The following is a 19,175-nucleotide window of genomic DNA, read 5'->3' as shown; positions in this document are numbered from 1 at the left end:
TAACTTCAGTGTTAACCAGCAGTTCTGGGAGCATCTGCTCTCCCTTTTTCAGCCTGCCCTAACTTTGGCATTTTCAGTGAGAACTGCCCTGGCCCACCAGGCCACACTAAGCACTGAAGTTAAATTAATAGAATGTTTGTTTTTATGACCAAGTCTTATGAAATCAACTGAACTCCTTTGTTTTCTTTCATCTGAGCAGGGTTTCTAGTTTTCCAGCGTGATGTGATCTCCCAGCTGGAACAAGGGGAAGAGCCATGGGTCCCAGACCTCCAGGGTGCAGAGGAAAGAGAGATCCTGAGAACTCCCTGCACAGGTGAGGAAACATTAAACCACCTCAGAATCTGTAAGTGCCTGAAGGAAACATCTGAATGCCTAACAAAGCCCTTGGGAGGTCTCTCAGTTCATTATTGTCCCTAGCAGGGTCGTATCATCAGGGTAAATATAGTTCATGGCTTCCTATAGATCCTAGCAGACACCAGGCAGTAGCTTCCTCCCTTCCCCTGCGTATTTGGATGGGATGTGAAGGCTGAATTCATCCCCTCCTCTCTCCTATTTGGGGAAGAGTTTGGGAGTTCAGCTCCTGATTTTTATTTGACCTGTCTTCAGCACTTGTTTTTGTTTGGTCTTCCCTTTCCATCCCTGTTTGAGGTTTCTGTCTCTGTCACAGCAGGTGATGCAATGGCATGTGAGAAAGAGGAGCAGAATTCTCAGCCTGAAAATGTTGAGCCAGTGGGTAAAAACAGAACATTATCGCAAAGATCAAAAAGGAATGTGTCCAGGAGTCATGAGCAGGGAAAATCCTGGGAGATTCAGCACAGACCAAAAACAGATGAAGGAAACCAGCCAGGGAAGAAAGTGGATAAATTTATTTCCTCTTGGGGAACTCAGAAGGTCCTCATGGAAACCACAACACAGCAGGATATCCTCAGCCGAAAGAGAAAAAATACATGCAGTGAGTGTGGGAAAAGCTTCACTCAAAGATCAGCCCTTTCTGTTCATCAGAGAATCCACGCAGGGGAAAGGCCCTTTGAATGCTGTGAGTGTGGGAAATGCTTCACTAGCAGCTCAAACCTTTCTCAACATCAGAGAATCCACACAGGAGAGAGGCCCTTTGAATGCCGTGAGTGTGGGAAATGCTTCACTAGCAGCTCAGACCTTTCTAAACATCAGAGAATCCACACAGGGGAGAGGCCCTACGAATGCCATGAGTGTGGGAAAAGCTTCACTAGCAGCTCAGACCTTTCTAAACATCAGAGAATCCACACAGGGGAGAGGCCCTTTGAATGCAGTGAGTGTGGGAAAAGCTTCACTCAAAGATCAGCCCTTTCTAAACATCAGAGAATCCACACAGGGGAGAGGCCCTTTGAATGCTGTGAGTGTGGGAAAAGCTTCACTAGCAGCTCAGACCTTTGTAGACATCAGAGAATCCACACAGGGGACAGGCCCTATGAATGCACTGAGTGCGGGAAAACCTTCAATCGCAGTTCGCACCTTATTAGGCATCAAACAATCCACGGAGGAGAGAGGCCCTATGAATGCCGTGAGTGTGGAAAATGCTTCACTAGCAGCTCAAACCTTAGATTTAATTTACCCTGGTTCCTCAACTGTTGCTACAGCTCTAGTACCCATCAATCCAAAGACTGAGAGAAATGGAGAGTTCCAACCATTGTCCTTTTAGTATCTTATTGTTCCTCTCTGTTTTTGTGCTGGCCTTTCTATTCTATCATTTTCTGCCTTTGTTTAGTGGTAACAGTTGGTTTCCATCACTCACGTTTATTTGTTTAAATCTCTATCCGTTGTTAAATAAATTTTTTGCTTGTTCGATAACTGTACTCAGGTGCTGTGTGAGATACAGTAGCAATGGTCCACAGTAAAACTAGTAACCTGGGATACTTGGGGAAGAGAGGATCTGGGATTTCACCGAGTATCTGGTGATCCGGGCTGGACCCCAGAGGGGGACACATTGAAGTAACTCAGGGGTTAGGGTGGCTGCTGTAGCTCAGAGGAGGGTGCTTGAGTTCCAGCAGGCTGGTGAGTTTGGTCACTAACATCCAGCTGCCAAATGCAAAACTCCCTCTTCCTTGTGGCAGGTGGCAACAAGGAGACTCACAGCCCTCAGCACCCTGAGAGGGTCACAATGTGTCTCTATGTTGATCCACCTGTCAAATTCACACAGGGAAAGCGCCCGATAGCACAAAACTGCCCTATGAAATCATGGAACATGTGCTCTTCGCTCTGTGAAAGCATGTAAAGAATCCAAGCGCTGGAGGACAGGGTTTGGGTCCAGAGCGACCTAGACAAATTGGAGGATTGGGCCAAAAGAAATCTGAGGAGGTTCAACAAGGAGAAGTGCAGAGTCCTGCACTTAGGAGGAAGAATCCCAGGCACTGCCACAGACTGGGGACTGACTGAGTGAGGGGGGTTTCATAGCAGCCTTCAACTACCTGAAAGAGCAGCAGTGTGGGCTTTCTCCTGGCCACTTTTGCTGGGCTGGGCAGGCGTCCTGGAGGCCTTTCTAGAAGAGAATTGGGAACTGAGTTAGAAAAACCAATGTGAAAACCAGAACCTCAGGTTTAGACTCATTTATTTATAATATTAAATCTTCAATTCTAGTGTCACAGTCAATACAATTGCTTCAGCCTGATAGTTGCCCAAAGGGAAACTTAACGTCTCTCCAAGGGGAGTGGAGAGAAAACACTTTTCAGAGTCCAAGAGAGACAAGGCGGGTGAGGGTAAGAGCTTGCAGAGGACCAACCTCTGTTGGTGAAAGAGCTGTGGAGATAACCCAACACCCTTCTTCAGTTCTGTGTAGCCTGGAAGGTCGTCTCCTCCATAACCAGCAGTTAGAACATAAGAACAGCCACACTGAGTCAGACCAGTTCATCTCACCCATTCTCCCGAAAGTGGCCAATGCCCGGCACCCCAGAGGACCCCTGGGACCAACATGGATACACCACCACCACAAACAAGGTTAAAAGTCAATGCACGGGGAAGAAGGATCTTGTGTTTCATTCCTTATGTCCTAGTCCCATCATGTGGCCATTTCCTTTTCTTCCTTTCTGTTAAAAGCTTTGGTGTTTTGCACAGAAACATTATTTCCCAGGAGAGACCCAGGAGTGGGGGCTGCATTCCTGTACCAAACAGTCACTGGAAGGGGGCAGACAGAGGCCTTTAGGATGAGGCGTCCGTCACTGTCAAAAGATCATCTCCCTCCTGCAGGTCACTGGCAGCCTGAATTTGTTCCTTATCCTCCCAGAGTCTGGGGGCTGGAATCAGCACTACCCAGCCCCTCCGTATGTAGCAGGAACAAACACAAACCTGGTCTTTAAAACAAGCTGTCCCCTTCCTTCTCAGGAAAGATTTTTCTATGATTGAAGTTGAGCTTCAGTTCCGCTCTCCTAGGGCTGGGGCTGGTGTGGGGCCAGCTCCCAATGAGCTCTATTTTCACCTTTGCCCCCTTTCAGTCACACTGGGATGGTAACTCTGCTCCCAGCTGTCAGGCAGCTTCCAGCCCATCCACCCTACTCACTACCTCTGTGGTCATGTGTCACTCCCTCTGCCAGCACACAGAGTCTGCAGGAAAGCTACTCTTGCCAGATGCATTGGTGGTATAGTGGTGTGTGTAGGTGCTTTCCAAGCAGTTGATCTGGGTTTGATTCCCAGCCAATACAATAATGGCTTTTCTCTTTTGTTGTTTCCTCATCTGGAAGTGGTTTCATTTCAGTCACATTGTGTTACAATCACATTATCTATAGAATGAGACAATAAATGCGTCAAAGTCCAGCAGGTCATGCAAGTGCTGTGGTATGGCCCCTTTCTGAGGGCCTGGAACACCCATTGCACATCTTCCTCTCTCCACTGTTGAACAGCAGAGCTAATTTTGATTCCCTTAGGAGTCCATCTAGAGGCTGCTAAGCTGAATTCATGTTGGCCCAGTAGCCAGCACTGGGGCTCCCCTACTAAGAGCTAAAATCACTAAAAGAGCTGAACTTACTGAGCTGAGATCACTGAGTGCTGTATTAACTAGTGGGGGAGCCTGAAGATCTCTCGCTAAGCGGCTGGTAGAGTTGAGCAGTTGGCAGCGTGTTGGAGCAGCCCATGGAACAGTGAGCGGAGTGGAGCAGTTTGCGGGGATGGCTGGAGTGGCTCACGGGTCGGCTGGAGGAGCGGCACAGCTGGTGGAGTGGAGCAGCAGAACTCCACGGAGAGGTGGAGCAGTTGGCCCTGGCCCACGTAAGGTGCCCCTTAACACCCTCTGTGTGTCTCCCCACTCCATCTCCACCCGTGCTGGGGGGTAAAACTGCAGATAAACTTTTGAACTCGAGGGGTGGCACTGACCAGAGACTTTCGGGTTGTTGGACTTTGGGGTGAATGGACTTAAGACCCTAAGGGGGAAAGGACATTGCCAAACATACTTGGAGGTGGGTTTTTGTTGCTTATGGTTTGTGTTATAATCCTATTTGTGGTGTTTCTCCAATGTGATGCCGCATTGTTTCCCTCCTTTATTAAAAGGATTTTGCTACACTCAGATGCCGTGCTTGCGAGAGGGGAAGTATTGCCTCCTAGAGGCACCCGGGGGGTGGTATGTAATTGTCCCAGGTCACTGGGTGGGGGCTCGAGCCGGTTTTGCATTGTGTTGTTGAAACGGAACCCCTGGATACTGAACCCAGCCCTTGATGCTGCCAACTCAGAGGGGCAGAAGGGTTACATTTATATTAAACACCTACTATACATAATAAAATAAATCTGACAGAAACAAAACCTAGGAAAAGTTTATTCTTTCTGCGTCTTATTTAAAGTTTTACAGTAATCTCTTGCTTCAGAATGCCTCAGGGGTCACCCATACTGTTTGCAATAGGATTCAGCATGTGGCTTGGCAGCTGACTCTTTACTGATTCCTGAACAGCTGGTAGCTCAATATTAATCTGAGATAGAGCCTATATGCAGAAGCACAACTCTGTATATATAGGGAGGGGGGGATTATTGACCTTTGTGTATATGTAATAGTTTTTGGTGTTTGTAAGACAAGGTATAATAATGAACTGTGGAAAAGTTCCTGTTTGGTGTGAGAGATGTTACCTATACCTAAATGCACTCCCCTTCCCCACTCCCAGCCCTATGCATGCTGGCTTGGGAATATCACTACTGTAGTGTCAGCTTTTAAGAGAGCTTCACATGCAGAGCCGTCACTAGGGATTTTTGCACACAAGGCAAGGAACAGAGGCAGCATGTCTGGCTCTTCCCTATTGGAGGGAAGGATCCACCAACGAATTTCTGCAAAAGAGTCGTATGTGCCGCCCCTCTCCATTGATCACAACCAGTGGCAATTCGGCAACGGGTCCCCCAGTCCCTCTCAGAGGGAAGGACTTGCTGCCGAATTGCCGCTGAAGGAGAGACTTTCTGAGCCCTCCTTTCCGTGCCCGAGGCAAGTGCCTCACTCACCTTGCCCTCGTTACGGCAATGTTCACATGCACCACGTCTAGTATTACGGTAAGTTAAAACAAGCTACAGTACATTGGGACATTAATGCTCTATTACAGTGTTTGCATTAGCATATTAAAAGCTATAGCACTGAACAGACGAGTTAGGGCCGGCTTTAGAAAGTTTGGGGCCCACCCAATTCAAACATTTTCGGCAGGGCCCCAGCAGGGATGACTTAAAAAAAGAAAAAAAAAGGTTAAAGAAAAAGCCTTTCCTTTCTTAGCAACCGGTTCCCTATAAAAAGTTCTGATGTAAGGGATGTGCCAGAGTATGTATTTTTGGTACCAATAGGGTTACCATATGTCCATATTTAAAAATTCCTCCCGGACAGCAATTTAAGAACCAAAAGTCTGACATGTCTGGGAAAATGCGGCTGTATGTTAAACCTACCTACAGTTATTTTTTAAAAAGATGGGACGGAACTAGAAAAGAGCTCCATTTCACATGTGTGGGTCCCCGCCACTCCCTGGGAGTGTGCTAGGGTGACCACATGTCCCAATTTTATAGAGACAGTCCCAATTTTGGGGTGATTTTCTTATATAGGATCCTAGTAACCTCCACTCCTCCTTTATTAAAAGGATTTTGCTACATTCGGACTCTGTGCTTGTGAGTGGGGAAGTATTGCCTCCTAGAGGCGCCCAGGGGGGTGGTATGTAATTGTCCCAGGTCACTGGGTGGGGGCTCGAGCCAGTTTTGCATTGTGTTATTGAAACGGAACCCCTGGATACTGAACCCAGCCCTTGATGCTGCCAACTCAGAGGGGCAGAAGGGTTACACCCCATCCGGATTTTTCACACTTGCTGTCTGGTCACCCTAGGGTGTGCACATGTGTGGGTACCAGCTGCTCTCTTCTCCCATCATTGACGCAGGTGTGCAGGGTTACTGCCCAGGGAATTGCAGGGCACCAGGGGACATGGGGCTGGCTGCAGGCAGGACAAGGGGTGCAGCAATGGCTGGAGACTGGGGTGGGGTGGGCTGGCTGGCTTCAAGCAGGGCCATAGGGGGGTGCGGCAGGGGTTGGCTGGAGATAGGGCAGGGGGTGCGGGTACAGGGGGTACAGACCACCTGGTATGGTAAGTGCTCCCTCCTCCTCCTCCCTCCCCCACCAGGGGCTCCCCTGTTTCCACAGCCCTGGCCATGTACACAGCTGCCGGAGCCCTGGGGAGGTGTCAGGGCTCCAGTGGCTATTTAAAGGGCTGGGATGATAGAAGCAATGGGAGCCACGGACTTTTTAAGTAGCCCACAGATCCCCACAGCCCTACCCCAGGGCTCCAGCAGTGTGGCTGTGGTGGCAATTTAAAGGGCCCCCAGGCCCTTTAAATTGTCCCCTGGAAAGCTGCCCACCCCGGTACAGTGCATCAACTCTTGCCAATACACCGAACCGGGGCTTGGGCACGGGACCCTCTTAGGGGCAGGGCCCGATTCAGGGGAATTGGTTGAATTGCCCTAAAGCCGGCCCTGCCAGTATATCCAGGACATTACTAGCACACTTTTCCCCCACCAATACCTAGTAGTTGCACTGTCATCTCCCATAGCTACTTAAGTTGCAGCTTTATTGTTAAAACTAAATTGGGAAGAAAGACGACTGATTCAGAACTTGTTTAATGGTTACTTTCTTGCTAAAGGGTGTAGTGGGGTGTAGACTTGGAGAGATGAAGGTTTCTATGATGTAGGCAAGATCAAGTATTTTATCCAAAACCAGAATACGAATGGTGCTGGTCTTCTTGGTGTCTGACCTTGAACTATTGTCAAAAGTTTGAGGGTGACTCTTCTCCTTCCTCATATTTTGGTTGAGGATTCCATTGATAAAGGGATTGGCCTCAAATACCTGGTTGTAGGACTCTTCCACGGTGTAGTTTTCATCTTGGGTTGCCCGGTCCTAATTATATTAAAGCATGTACTTTAGTCTTTGTAATTATCTGTTATAACTCGGTAGCTTTTTATGAAGGCAGGAGTAAAATAAAAGTAGCTGCAATAGTTTCATACTTAAATAACACTGAAAATGTACATAATTTAAATCAGACTCCTAATCTTAATTTTTGCTTAATAAATAAATCCATAAGAAAACTATGTTGGGAAACTGCTATAGGGAAGTGCACTTCTCCTATATAGGTCATAAGGGATCCTATCTGTCTGAAACTGGCTGCTATTTCTTTCTTTGATCTGCAGAATGACTGATGCTTTTCAGACATCAGTTGTGGGTACAGAAGGGTTTCATTGCATCTTCTCTCTTGGCACCAGCTACTGTTCTCCCTTCTTGTTGTATTGATAGTGGGTGGGTGTGTCTCACCTTTCTTTAAAATCACATATGCTAGGGACAGTCTTGTCCTCTTCTCCTCTCCTGATGTCACTGTAGATGCAGGCAGTGCAAAGTGTACTACAGTCATATAGTATCTCAAATGCAAAGCTGCATTTCAATGATCTGAGGTTTGAAGAACAATGTGGAACTAGCTGTTTTACGGGATGTCTCGATTTCATTCCTGTAGTAACATAACTGGTGATAGGAAAGCAGGGAGAGAGAGGTGTGTGCTCTGCAAGGCTACTGGCAGAGAAGTTAAAATTTACATACTTCAAAATTTAATCCAGAGACTCTCAGGTTTTTCTGCAGTTTCATACCGGAGCTCTGAGCAGTCATACTGCTCTCTTACATACAACGCAACTCCCCCACCTTTTCTGCCCTGCCTGTCCTTCCTGAACAGTTTATATCCATCCATGACAGTACTCCAATCATGTGAGTTATCCCACCAAGTCTCTGTTATTCCAATTACATCATAATTCCCTGACTGTGCCAGGACTTCTAGTTCTCCCTGCTTGTTCCCCAGGCTTCTTGCATTTGTGTATAGGCACTTAAGATAACTCGCTGATTGTCCCGCTTTCTCGGTCTGAGACAGGAGTCCTCCCCTCTTGCAGTCTCCTGCTTGTGCTTCCTCCCGGTATCCCACTTCCCCACTTACCTCGGGGCTTTGGTCTCCTTCCCCCGGTGAACCTAGTTTAAAGCCCTCCCCACTAGGTTAGCCAGCCTGCTTGCAAAGATGCTCTTCCCTCTCTTCGTGAGGTGGAGCCCGTCTCTGCCTAGCAATCCTTCTTCTTGGAAGACCATCCCATTGTCAAAGAATCCAAACCCTTCTCTCCGACACCATCTGCGTAGTCATTTGTTGAAGGCTCTTACCTTCTAAACAGGGACGGCTGTTTTCTAGTAAAATCACTACAAGGGAAGGAGAAAACTCAAAAGAGGTTCCTCCTGACGCTCACGTCCGTGAACCTGAATACTCTCTCAGTCCTCAAAGAGAGACCTGGAGAAGGAGACTTGCTGAAGCAAAGCCACAGGGGTCTCTGAGGTTTCCCTGGCCCCTCGCCCCTCTCCTGCCTGGCTGATGTCAGCATCTCTCTGTGAGGTCACCACCTCCCCACCACTTTTCACCAATAGTCTGAGGTCCTGCAAAAGGCCTTTGTGATGTCACTGCCGCACCCCTCCCTTGCTGTGCTAATGTCCTGCCCCTGGCCAGGCACTTTGGAGGTTTGAGCTACTCCCTGTGGATCACCCCACTCAAGGAGCGTTCGTTCTAGGCAGCAAGCTGACTATACAGGAAAACATCAGATGCTGCTCCCAATGCTACACTCAGTTTTTCAGAAATTAGTCGACTTTATGGCCAGAAGAGACCATTAGAGCATCTAATCTGACCCCCTGCATATCACAGGCCTCCTGTATGACACAAGAGCTACTTTGGGGGCAAACACATTCCAGAAAGGCATCTAGTCTTCATGAAATGACATCAGGAGATGGCGAATCCACCACTTTCCTTGGTAGCTTGTTCCTGTGGTCAATTATCCTCACTGTTGAATATTTGTGCCTTTGTTGTAATATGAATTTGTCTCTTTTCACCTTCCAGCCATTGGGTCTTGTTAGGCCTTTCTCTGCTCCATTCAAGAGCCCTTTAATACCCAATCCTTTCTCTCCATTAAGGCACTTCAACACTTCAATGAAGTCACCTTTCAATCTTCTTTTGATCAGCTAAACAGGTTGAGCTCTTTCAGTAGCTCACTAGAAGGCATTTTTCTGCAGCCCTCAGGACATTTGGTGGCTCTTTGCTGCCCCAGCTCCAGTTTCACAACATCTTTTTCAAATGAGGACACCAAAACTGGAGGCAGTATTCCAGTATCAGTCTCACTGATGCCATGTCACCTCCTGTGACGTTACTGACATAATCTGTAACTGTATAGATCACCATTGTGACCACTGTTCTATATTTGCAGACAATATTATAGAAAGGTTGTCGTGTAAGGGGTCTATGGAGAGGTTCTGATTGGCTGATTATAATGATGCTATCTCTAGATGTGTATCATTTTTGTAGTTGACGTTATAAGTATTGGCTCTGTTCTGTCTGTTGGTGTCACTAGGCGTAGCTACCAGGTAACTCGGGGGGGTGGAAGACCACGAGTGTTGATGAAGCCCCCCTGCTCTGGGTCTAAGTGAGCCACAGTAACTCCATCTTGTGAACTTTAACCAACCTGCATGCTAACAGCCTAAAAGCAAAATCTGTGAGAGTCAGCTTTTTAGCAGACAGCTGCAGCTCCGCTCAAACTAGCAACAGTTAGTGAGGAGGCAGGGGAAGGAAGGGGGAGAAGGCTTCATGTGCTGAACTGCCAAGGCCAACAGATAACCATACGAATGAGAACTTTTCTAACAAGCTATAATGTAATGCCTAATGTAGCTGCAGTTAACAAGGGAGGGGTAGAGGGGGATTGAAACAAAGGCTTTTACAAACAGCTTGACATATAAAAAGGGGAAACTGCTTGTTTTTGTTGCGCTGGATCTGAGATACTAATTCTCCTAGTGCCTGCTTTGAGATCTCAAAATAAACTTGGTTTTTGCTTCTCCACCCTGGTGTGTCAATCAGTGCGACGCACACTGGGCAACGAACCACTGCTGCCTCCTCGGGCCCTTTGGGCCGGCAACACAAAGGTGATACAAACATAGAAACAAAATTACCACACTTGGCAAATCATAACATTTTCACTGACACTTGGCATGGCATATCTAGCACGATTCATTGCAAATTTATCAGATTATATTATTATTTTTATTATTAATACCAAAGTGTCTCACAATTCCATACAGTGTCACACTTGGTAAACCAGTGAATTCCCAGGACCAGTTCCCCAGGTCCTTGAAGATGCCGAACACTGTGCTTATGAGGGATTGAAATACCCACACATCTGCTGGGAACACACACACAGACACTGTCAGTCTATACCCCTGTGTTCACTCTTCTAGAAAATTATAATCAATTTTGTACACAGTATGGCCTGTGAGGTATCATTTGAAAATGCATAATCTACTGAATATTATCCTCCTGTTAAAATGTGTAGTAACACTGTATGTAAAGTTATGAGATTTTAGAGTATGAGATTACTGAAAAAGTTACAATTCTGGGGAACACCCACAGAGCACTTCCTCAGAGACAGCAAGGCAAACAGCTGGTCAAACAGCCATTCTCCTGCAGGGGGAAGGTGTGAAGAAGACATTTACATTCCATCACAGGGACCTCTTGAAGCTGTTGTGGAAAACGACCACACGATTGATTTTGAATCAGCTCATCCTGAGGTTCTTTTCTTGGTTAAAAGTGCGCAGGGGGCAACAGCTATTGGAATACTGTCCCCCTGAGCTAAAAATCACACAAGCCTTTTAAAGCTTAAAACCCCAAACAATGACACATACGTTGCACGTTAATTTCCTTATTTGGAATATATTGCAAAATATGATGCAGGTCAAAAGCAAGCTGAACAAGCAGTTTTCCATATTCGGCCTTTCCTGTTATTGTTATTACACCTGGTGATATGGGAGCAAGACTCTGCATGTCTCAAGAAACGTCACTACCAACCTAGGACATTTTCACATGCTGGGGTGCAATCCAGAGCAGTGAGGAGTTGTGTCATCTGTAATCCTGGGTGAGATTCAGTGTTCTGCTGCTGGAGATCCCCTGTCTGGATACCCTCAGCCAGCATTCAAGGACGCACAGAGTGTTTGTGTGATAAGTAACTCTAGACCAGCAGCTCTGACTCCAGCTGCCTGCTTGTTACACTTCAAGCACATTCTGGTTTGGATAGAGAAGGCTCACGGTTTGAGAGAAGGCCGGGGGTAGGAAGCTTCTGTTCGTTATGCTGGACCTAACCCCCAGTTTTACTTGAGTAAAGAGGAGATATTTGACACTGTGTGATACGGCTCCTGTGCTCTGTTCCCAAAGTGTTCTGCAGCAGGGAAGGGTCTGTGGCAGTGTGTGTGTGTGTCACTGGCATATTGGGGTGATGCTGAAACAGGACAGAGTAGAGGTAGCATTGTGGGGCTGGCGTGAACCTTATCTCTTCATTTCCCCTTCCAAGAACCGAGGGGACAGGAACCCTTACCCAGCGAGGTCACAGTCTCATAGTTCTGCTGCATGACATCCCAGTAGAGGGCTCTCTGAGTGGGGCCCAGCAGAGCCCACTCTTCCCTGGTGAAATGCACAGCCACCTCCTCGAAGGTCACCGGCCCCTGAAAGAGCAAGAGTCCAACACTCAGGATCTCTTTCCCCACTCACAGTCCCACTATTTTTGGCAGAGAGGAGCGAATCAAATGGAAGCTCTGGGTGTATCGCAGTCAACAGAGTCCCACCCCGACCCCGCTCAGCGTATCCAGCAAATACCAGGTTGAGGGGACGAAGAGAGAGCCCCTTGTCTCTCCCAGCAGATCCATCACACCCCTACTGGCCACCGACTGATACAGGAGATGGAGCCCCTAGCAGGGTCCAGGAAGAGCTCCCTGGTAGGAAGCCCAATAACCTCCTCATTGTGAGGAGCGGGATATGAAGGGAGAGGCAGCTCCAATAAGCCTGACTCATGGGTGCCCCCTTCATATCTCACAGCAGCCGCTGGTCAGTGAGCCCAGGCTCCAGCACTGGGAGTCTGGTCAGTTTGACTAGCTCCATGTAGGTGGGCTATTTTCTTTCTTCACAAATTAGGGCATTTCCGCCTCCCAACCTCCTGGGTCTATTCCTAGAATCTAGGCCACTTATTAAATAACTCCCAGCAGGTTTGCCACACCCTGGCCTCCTCCTTTCCCCACGCTGTGAATTTCCTGCCCCGCTCCAACCTCCAAACCAGACTGTGCAAACCTTCCCATCTCCAGTGTATTTGCTCTCCCTCTCCTCCAGCAGAAACCCACCAGCAACCCCCCGATAATCTCTACCTGAACTGACTCCACTGCAGCCATTTCTCTTCCCTGTCCCACGTCAGGCTGGGATGACCTGGAGCAAAATATGGACGCCATTCTGCAGCCTGTCTGGGGGAGAAGGGCAGTTGTGGGCATTTCAGAACCGGTTTTAGTTAATTTCACATCAGAATTCCCCCAGGCCCTTTCGCTGCAGACAGACACCCTAGATCCTGCCATGCTGGGAAATGCTCAATCTGTTTATTACAATGTAGACCTGGCCCCTCCTGCCAGCTAAGCCCAGACACATTTTTAACCTCCCTTCTCCCTCTCCTCACCCCCTAACAAAGTCTCTGAACACAAGGCTAGAAAAGAGCAGAACCAAAGGAGTCACTGTGGGGGATTCCCTCAGACACTGACCCCACGGCAGCTACACCCCAGCAGGAGGAATATGGAGTCAGGAACTGGCTTTTCCTCTCTCTGATCCTTTGCTTGTTCACTGGAAAGTGGTTCTGCCCAGGGATGCAGCAATACATGTGTCTGGGTGGACTAGAGAGCTAGAAATCTCTCCCCCCTCATTTCTACCACTGCCCCTTTCAGACTCTCCTTCCCGTCCTCTCTCCCTGCCCCTCTGGCTGGGACAGTCCCATTCCTGGGGGCTTTGCTCTCCCAAGGCTGGATTTTTTCCTGGCAATTGCTACAGGGAGGAGAAATGAGGAGGGGCTGTTTGTGCAGAGTCACTTTCTTGCCAGTCCCCAGCACTTTCCCTGAGGTCTTTCAGTTACCTGGAGACTCTGGCTCAGAATTTAGTATTAACAGGGCCCAGGGCTGCCCTAGGGGGCTAGGACCAGCTGGAGAAAGTCATCCCCTGGGCCGGGCAGAGAAGCAGCTTTAATTCAGGTCACTTCCCAGCACAGAACCCCGCTGGTGGAGCAGCTGCTAAGCCTGATCTTCCAGATCACAATGGAGGCTGCAGCGTCTGACCCAGGAAGCTGGACCCCAATCTCCTGAGCAGAGAGAGACAGAGTGTTTGAGCAGCTTCCCTCCTTTAGCTCTCTGGGGAGAGCAGCTAATGAGAACCCCTCCTCACAGGGAGAATTGCTGATCTCATTTGCCCCACTGTCAATCCGGAGTCACTCCTTGTCTTTCCATACAGTGACTCTGGATTAACAATGGTCTCAATGAAACCAGAGTTCAGAAAGAATGAGTCCAGAATGCTGTGGAAGGGACCATTGTGTGGCAGTGCTGACCCCCTTCCCACCTCCCTCACCCCCAGATCCAGGACAAGGACTGGACAATCTAGGAGAATGGAACTGGAACTCCCACCTCTTGCATCCGACGAAGTGGGTATTCACCCACGAAAGCTCATGCTACAAAACGTCTGTTAGTCTACAAGGTGCCACAGGATTCTTTGCTGCTTTTACAGAACCAGACTAACACGGCTACCCCTCTGATGAGTGTTTGATAAGTGGCTAGAAAGTTATCACAGTGACTGGACCTGGCCGGGAAATGTCGGGCAGTGCTTGGAGCCAGGATTCTGGCATAAGCTAATCACGGAGAAGAAGATGGGTAAGGAGCAGCCCCCAGAGCCCCAGCCAACCCCCCCCCCAGATATTCCCTGGGACCCAGCCCCCAGAGTCCCTGGCTAGGGAGCTCAGATACCCCTCAGACCCCCACCGGCCAGAGAACCCCACCAGACCATCACTGCCAGGTTGGGAATCCGAAAGGTTCCCCACCAAAAGACCCCAACAGCCAGAGACCCCCCAAAAGGGACCCCCCCACTGGGAACTCAGTCCCTCATTGCCTGTCTAGGATCCCCCCCGCCCTCCAGCAGGATCTGCCCTGTCCTTTGCCTGGCACCCCCTCTTCCCCCCTGCGGGATCCCCTGATGATTTACAGGGGCACCCCCTGGCCTAACGCCGGGGATTCTCCCACACACACTCTGTGCACTGGGCACGGCAGCAATCCCAGGAGTCTGCGGGGGAAGCCCAGACAGAGCCCCTGGCACAGCACCAGGCTCCCTCTAACCCCCTGTCCCGCCTCCCCAAGAGACGCCCACCCCGGCTGTTCTGCAGCCACCAGGCCCCCAGCGATACCCACCTCCAGGACCCACAGCCTCAGGGCTGGGCACATCACACCCACCCCCTGAAACCCCAAATCTCCAGAACCCACCAACCTCACTAGGGTACCCCCTACCCAGCCACCCAGAGGCCTCCCCCACCACACTCCCCCTTCAGCTGCTATCTCCCCACACAGCCCCACCCCCACCCAGCACCACTGTTACCTGACTGTGCCTGAGAAGTGGCTAGAAAGTGACCACCGCCCCCTGCTGGCCAGTCACACAGGCAGAGGGAGCCCTGGGGGATGTCTCTTGAACTGGAGTATGGAAGGCCTGGAGGGACAAAATAGGTAAGAAATGTCCATGCCTGTCACTAGCAAATAATGGCCACCATGGATCCACCCCAGAGGTGGCTGCATCTTAGCACTGCGGGAAGCAACCCCTCACAGAGGCCATTTGCCATGGGGTTTAGGATACTTCTGGACCCACACTGCACTCAGAGTGACCTCCTCATCCCATGCCAGCTGGAGAAAAGAAAAGGGTCCAGCCAACTCTCCCGTTACCAGCTGGGAACCACTGAGCCCCGAACAGGGGGAGGCCTCTGGCTTTGATGTGTATTAAATATCTGGCTGGTCTCTTTCTTCAGCAAACATTTTAACAGAGGTAAAGGAGGGAACAAATGATTCACAAAGGAGTCGGGAAAGATGATCTCTGGGCAATTTAACCCCCTACAACATCCAGGATAGAGAAGAACTCAGGGCAAAGGTTCCCTCGAAGGAAGAAGTTGCTGGGATTTAGAAACACGGGGAACAGCCCCAAACCCGAGAGGATTTTTAATTGACATTTGATAATGATATAGAAAGAGGCAAAACCTGAGCTTTGAGAGCAACGTTCAGAAATGAAAGAGAAAGGGTGGAAATCTGAGAGATTTTGGATCCATTTTGCAAATTATAGAGAGACAAGTGGAAAATCAGAGGGATTTTATATCAGTTGTTGATAGGAGGTAAAATCTGAGTGTTTCACATCAATATTTGATAAATGAATAAAGAGGAAATGGGCAACATTTGCAAACATTTTATATCCAGGTTCAAGAATTTGAGAAAAGGTGTAAATCTGAGATTTTCTTGGTATTTTATAATTAGAGAGACAGAGGGAAATCTCAGGGCATATCCAATTAGAAACAGAAAACTAGAGAGCAGTGGGGCAAATGTTTAGGTTATTTTATATGAATCTTTGAGATTTGCAAAGAAAATGTGTCACAAACTGCGTATTTGATAACATGAGAGAAAAACACCAAGATCTGAGGGGATTTTATATTGCTGTTAACGAACTAGTGGAAAAGTGGGACTGTTGGACTGGATTTTATACGAGTGTCCAATACATAAACACAAAGTACAGTTGAACCCTGTTATGTCGCCGGCCTAGGGGTTTGCCAAAAATAGTCGAGATAACCAATGATCGAGATAAACCCCTCTCCACCCCCCCACCCCTGAACTCCCCTGCCCTCTCTCCAACACCCCCTCCCTGCCCCGTTACCGCGGTGCCTGCACGTGGCTGGATCCGGCGAAGCGGGCCGGGGAAGCGGGGCGGGCGGCCGTGGACGGGGACCGGGCGGGCAGCCAAAGCGGGACCGCTAAGTGGGCGGGCGGCAGGCGGCGGGACCGGTAAGCGGGCCGGGCGGCAGGCGGCGGGGACCGGGTAAGCGGGCCGGGCGGGCGGGCGGCAGGCGAACGGGGACCAGGTAAGCGGGGCCGGGTGGGCGGGTGGCAGGCAAAGCGGGGACCAGGTAAGCGGGGCCGGGCGGGTGGCAGGCGGCGAGGACCGCGGCGGGCCAGGCGGACGGCGGCGGGACTGGGTATGCGGGGCGGGCGGGCGGTGAAGCGGGACCGGGAAGCGGGGCCGGGCGGGCGGGCAGCAGGCGGCGGGACCGGGTATGCGGGGCGGGCGGGCGCGGCGAGGACCGCGGCGGGGCGGGCGGGCGGCAGGCGGCGGGACCGGGTATGAGGGGCCAGGCAGGCGGGGGCAGGCAGGACCGGGTATGCGGGGGCGGGCGGGGCGGCGGGCCAGGCGGACGGGCGGGCGCGGCGGAGCTGGGCGGGCGGGCGGCAGGCGGCGGGACCAGGTATGCGGGCCGGGCAGGGACCGGGTATGCGGGCCGGGCGGGCGGGATGGGCATGGACCGGGTATGCGGGCCGGGCGGGCGGGATGGGCAGGGACCGGTATGCGGGCCGGGCGGGCGCGGCGGATCCGGGCGGACGGGCGGGCGGCGAGGACCGCGGCGGAGCCGGGCGGCGCGGCGGGACCGCGGCGAGCCGGGCGGGCGGCAGGCGGCGGGACCAGGTATGCGGGCCGGGCGGGCGGGACGGGCAGGGACCGGGTATGGGGGCGGGCGGGCGGGACGGCAGGGACCGTGTATGGGGCCGGGCGGGCGCGGCGGGCCGGGCGGACGGGCGGGCGGGCGGCGGCAGGGACGGCGGAGCCGGGCGGCGGCGGGCGGGACCGCGGCGGAGCCGGGCGGGCGGCAGGCGGCGAGGACCGGAGCGGAGCGGGCGGGCGGCAGGCGGCGGGGACCGGCGGCGGAGCCGGGCGGGCGGCAGGCGGCGGGACCGCGGCGGAGCCGGGTGGGCGGGACGGGCAGGGACCGGGTATGCGGGGCGGCGGCGGCGGAGCCGGGCGGCGGCGGGACCGCGGCGGAGCCGGGCGGGCGGCAGGCGGCGGGAACCAGGTATGCGGGGCCGGGCGGGGCCAGGCAGGGACTGGGTATGCGGGGCCGGGCGGGCGGGGACGGGCAGGGACCGGGTATGCGGGGGCGGACGGCGAAGCGGAGCCGGGCGGGCGGCGAAGGGGGGACCGGCAAAGCGGAGCGGACGGGCGGGCGGCAGGCGGCGGGACCAGGTATGTGGGGCCGGGCGGGGAGCAGGGGACGGGCGGGGCCGGTGGCTGGGGACACGGGTCAGGGACGCGGGAGCGGGCGGAACCGGGGGGCTGGAGAGCCGGGTGGCTGGGGACACACGGTGGGTGGGTCGGGGATGCGAGCCGGGCTCGAGATATTAGGGTTCGCGAATCGACATAACGGATGAGAAACCCATAAGACAAAGAGGGAGTTTGGCGGTTCCACGTGTAAAACGTCGACTTAATAGGATTGGCAAGTTCACCGAGGTCGAGATCAAGGGGTTCGACTGTAATGGTTCCCCCACCCCCACCATTCCCATGGGCAGCAGGGAGCCCTTTGAGGAGCTGATTAAAAGGGAGGGGGAGGAGGAGCTGAAAGGTTCCTGGATGAGGGAAGGGGGCAGCAGTGGGGGACGGGCGGGTGACTGGCAACTGATGGTTGGGGGCAACTGTGTTGGTAGTTAGGGGGCAACAACTGGGATTGGGAAACGGGGGTCTGGGCAGTCCCCATGGGGGACACGTGCGCCTCCCTTCCCTGCCTTGGCAGAGACCCGGCATCTCCTAGAATATCAGGGTTGGAAGGGACCTCAGGAGGTGTCTAGTCCAACCCCCTGCTCAAAGCAGGGCCAATCCCCAACTAAATCCCCAAATGGCCCCCGCAAGGAGTCAGCTCCCGGCCCTGGGTTTAGCAGGCCAGTGCTCAAACCACTGAGCCATCCCACCCCCACCCCAGGGGCAGCCATGTGCTGGGGAATGACTCAGGGCAACAATTTCCCACCTAAACAAGGACAAATCGCTGCAGATAAAATGGGTGGGAAAATGCCCCTCACTAAAGAAGATTTTAAACTGACGTTTGAGACTCATGGGGAGAAGGGGGGAAATTGGGGGGGACGGGAGAGCTGATCATTGGAGGGGAAAGGGGGGGAATCGCCCCAGATTTTATAGCCCGTGTGAGACACTGAGAGAGAAAAGGGGCAGAACTAGAGAGAATTTGTATCAGGGCGAGAGGCAAGTGGCACAAACAGGGACAGGATCCAATTAACCCCCCCCTCCCCCCTTCGCCCGCCCGCCACTCCCCCCCCCGGGAATTTCCTGGCTGCCCAAAGACAGTTCAACACACACACCCCCGCGTCCCACTGACCTTCGCCCCTACAACTCCAGCTTCTCCCCTCCCTGCCTGACACCCCCCATCTCCCCCCACACCACAGGGGATCCCCCCGCCAGGCCCCAGTCTCTGCCCCCCAAATCCCACGGGGGCGGGGGCAGCTCTGAGGCTTCTCCCAGCTGCCCCGGGGCAGAGTCACTTTCCTGCCCAGCCCCAGTGCCCCCCCCCGGGGTCTCTCACTCCCCGGGGGCTCCGTGGGAGGCTGGACACCAGGGATGCAGGACGGCAGGAATGGGGGTGACAGGCCTCCTGCTCCTCAGTCTCACGGCGGGACCCAGGGGGCTCGTCGCTCTCCGGCTCGGGAGCGCTGGGAAGACCCGACCGTGGAGGGGCCGTCGCTGGGGGGGGCGGCCCCGCGCAGGCGCTGAGCACGTCCTTATATCACTTCTGTG

General features: G+C 52.4%; 1 protein-coding gene across 1 annotated transcript in view; it reads left to right on the top strand.

Annotated features, from left to right (window-relative positions):
* LOC120381670 (zinc finger protein 420-like) overlaps window positions 1–19,175 on the top strand; it is a gene marked incomplete at both ends in the record, with an annotated part of 89,923 nt that overhangs the window by 20,012 nt on the left and 50,736 nt on the right. Inside the window, 2 exons of the mRNA XM_039499801.1 lie at window positions 1,016–1,571; window positions 11,472–11,502. Of these exons, the coding sequence (XP_039355735.1) occupies window positions 1,016–1,571; window positions 11,472–11,502 (587 nt within the window). The remainder of the gene's footprint in view (window positions 1–1,015; window positions 1,572–11,471; window positions 11,503–19,175) is intronic.

Source organism: Mauremys reevesii, linkage group 14, assembly GCF_016161935.1.
Source record: "Mauremys reevesii isolate NIE-2019 linkage group 14, ASM1616193v1, whole genome shotgun sequence".
Lineage (NCBI taxonomy): Eukaryota > Metazoa > Chordata > Testudines > Geoemydidae > Mauremys > Mauremys reevesii.
Note: the sequence above shows the minus strand (reverse complement) of the source record. Positions and strands in the feature narration are given on the sequence as shown.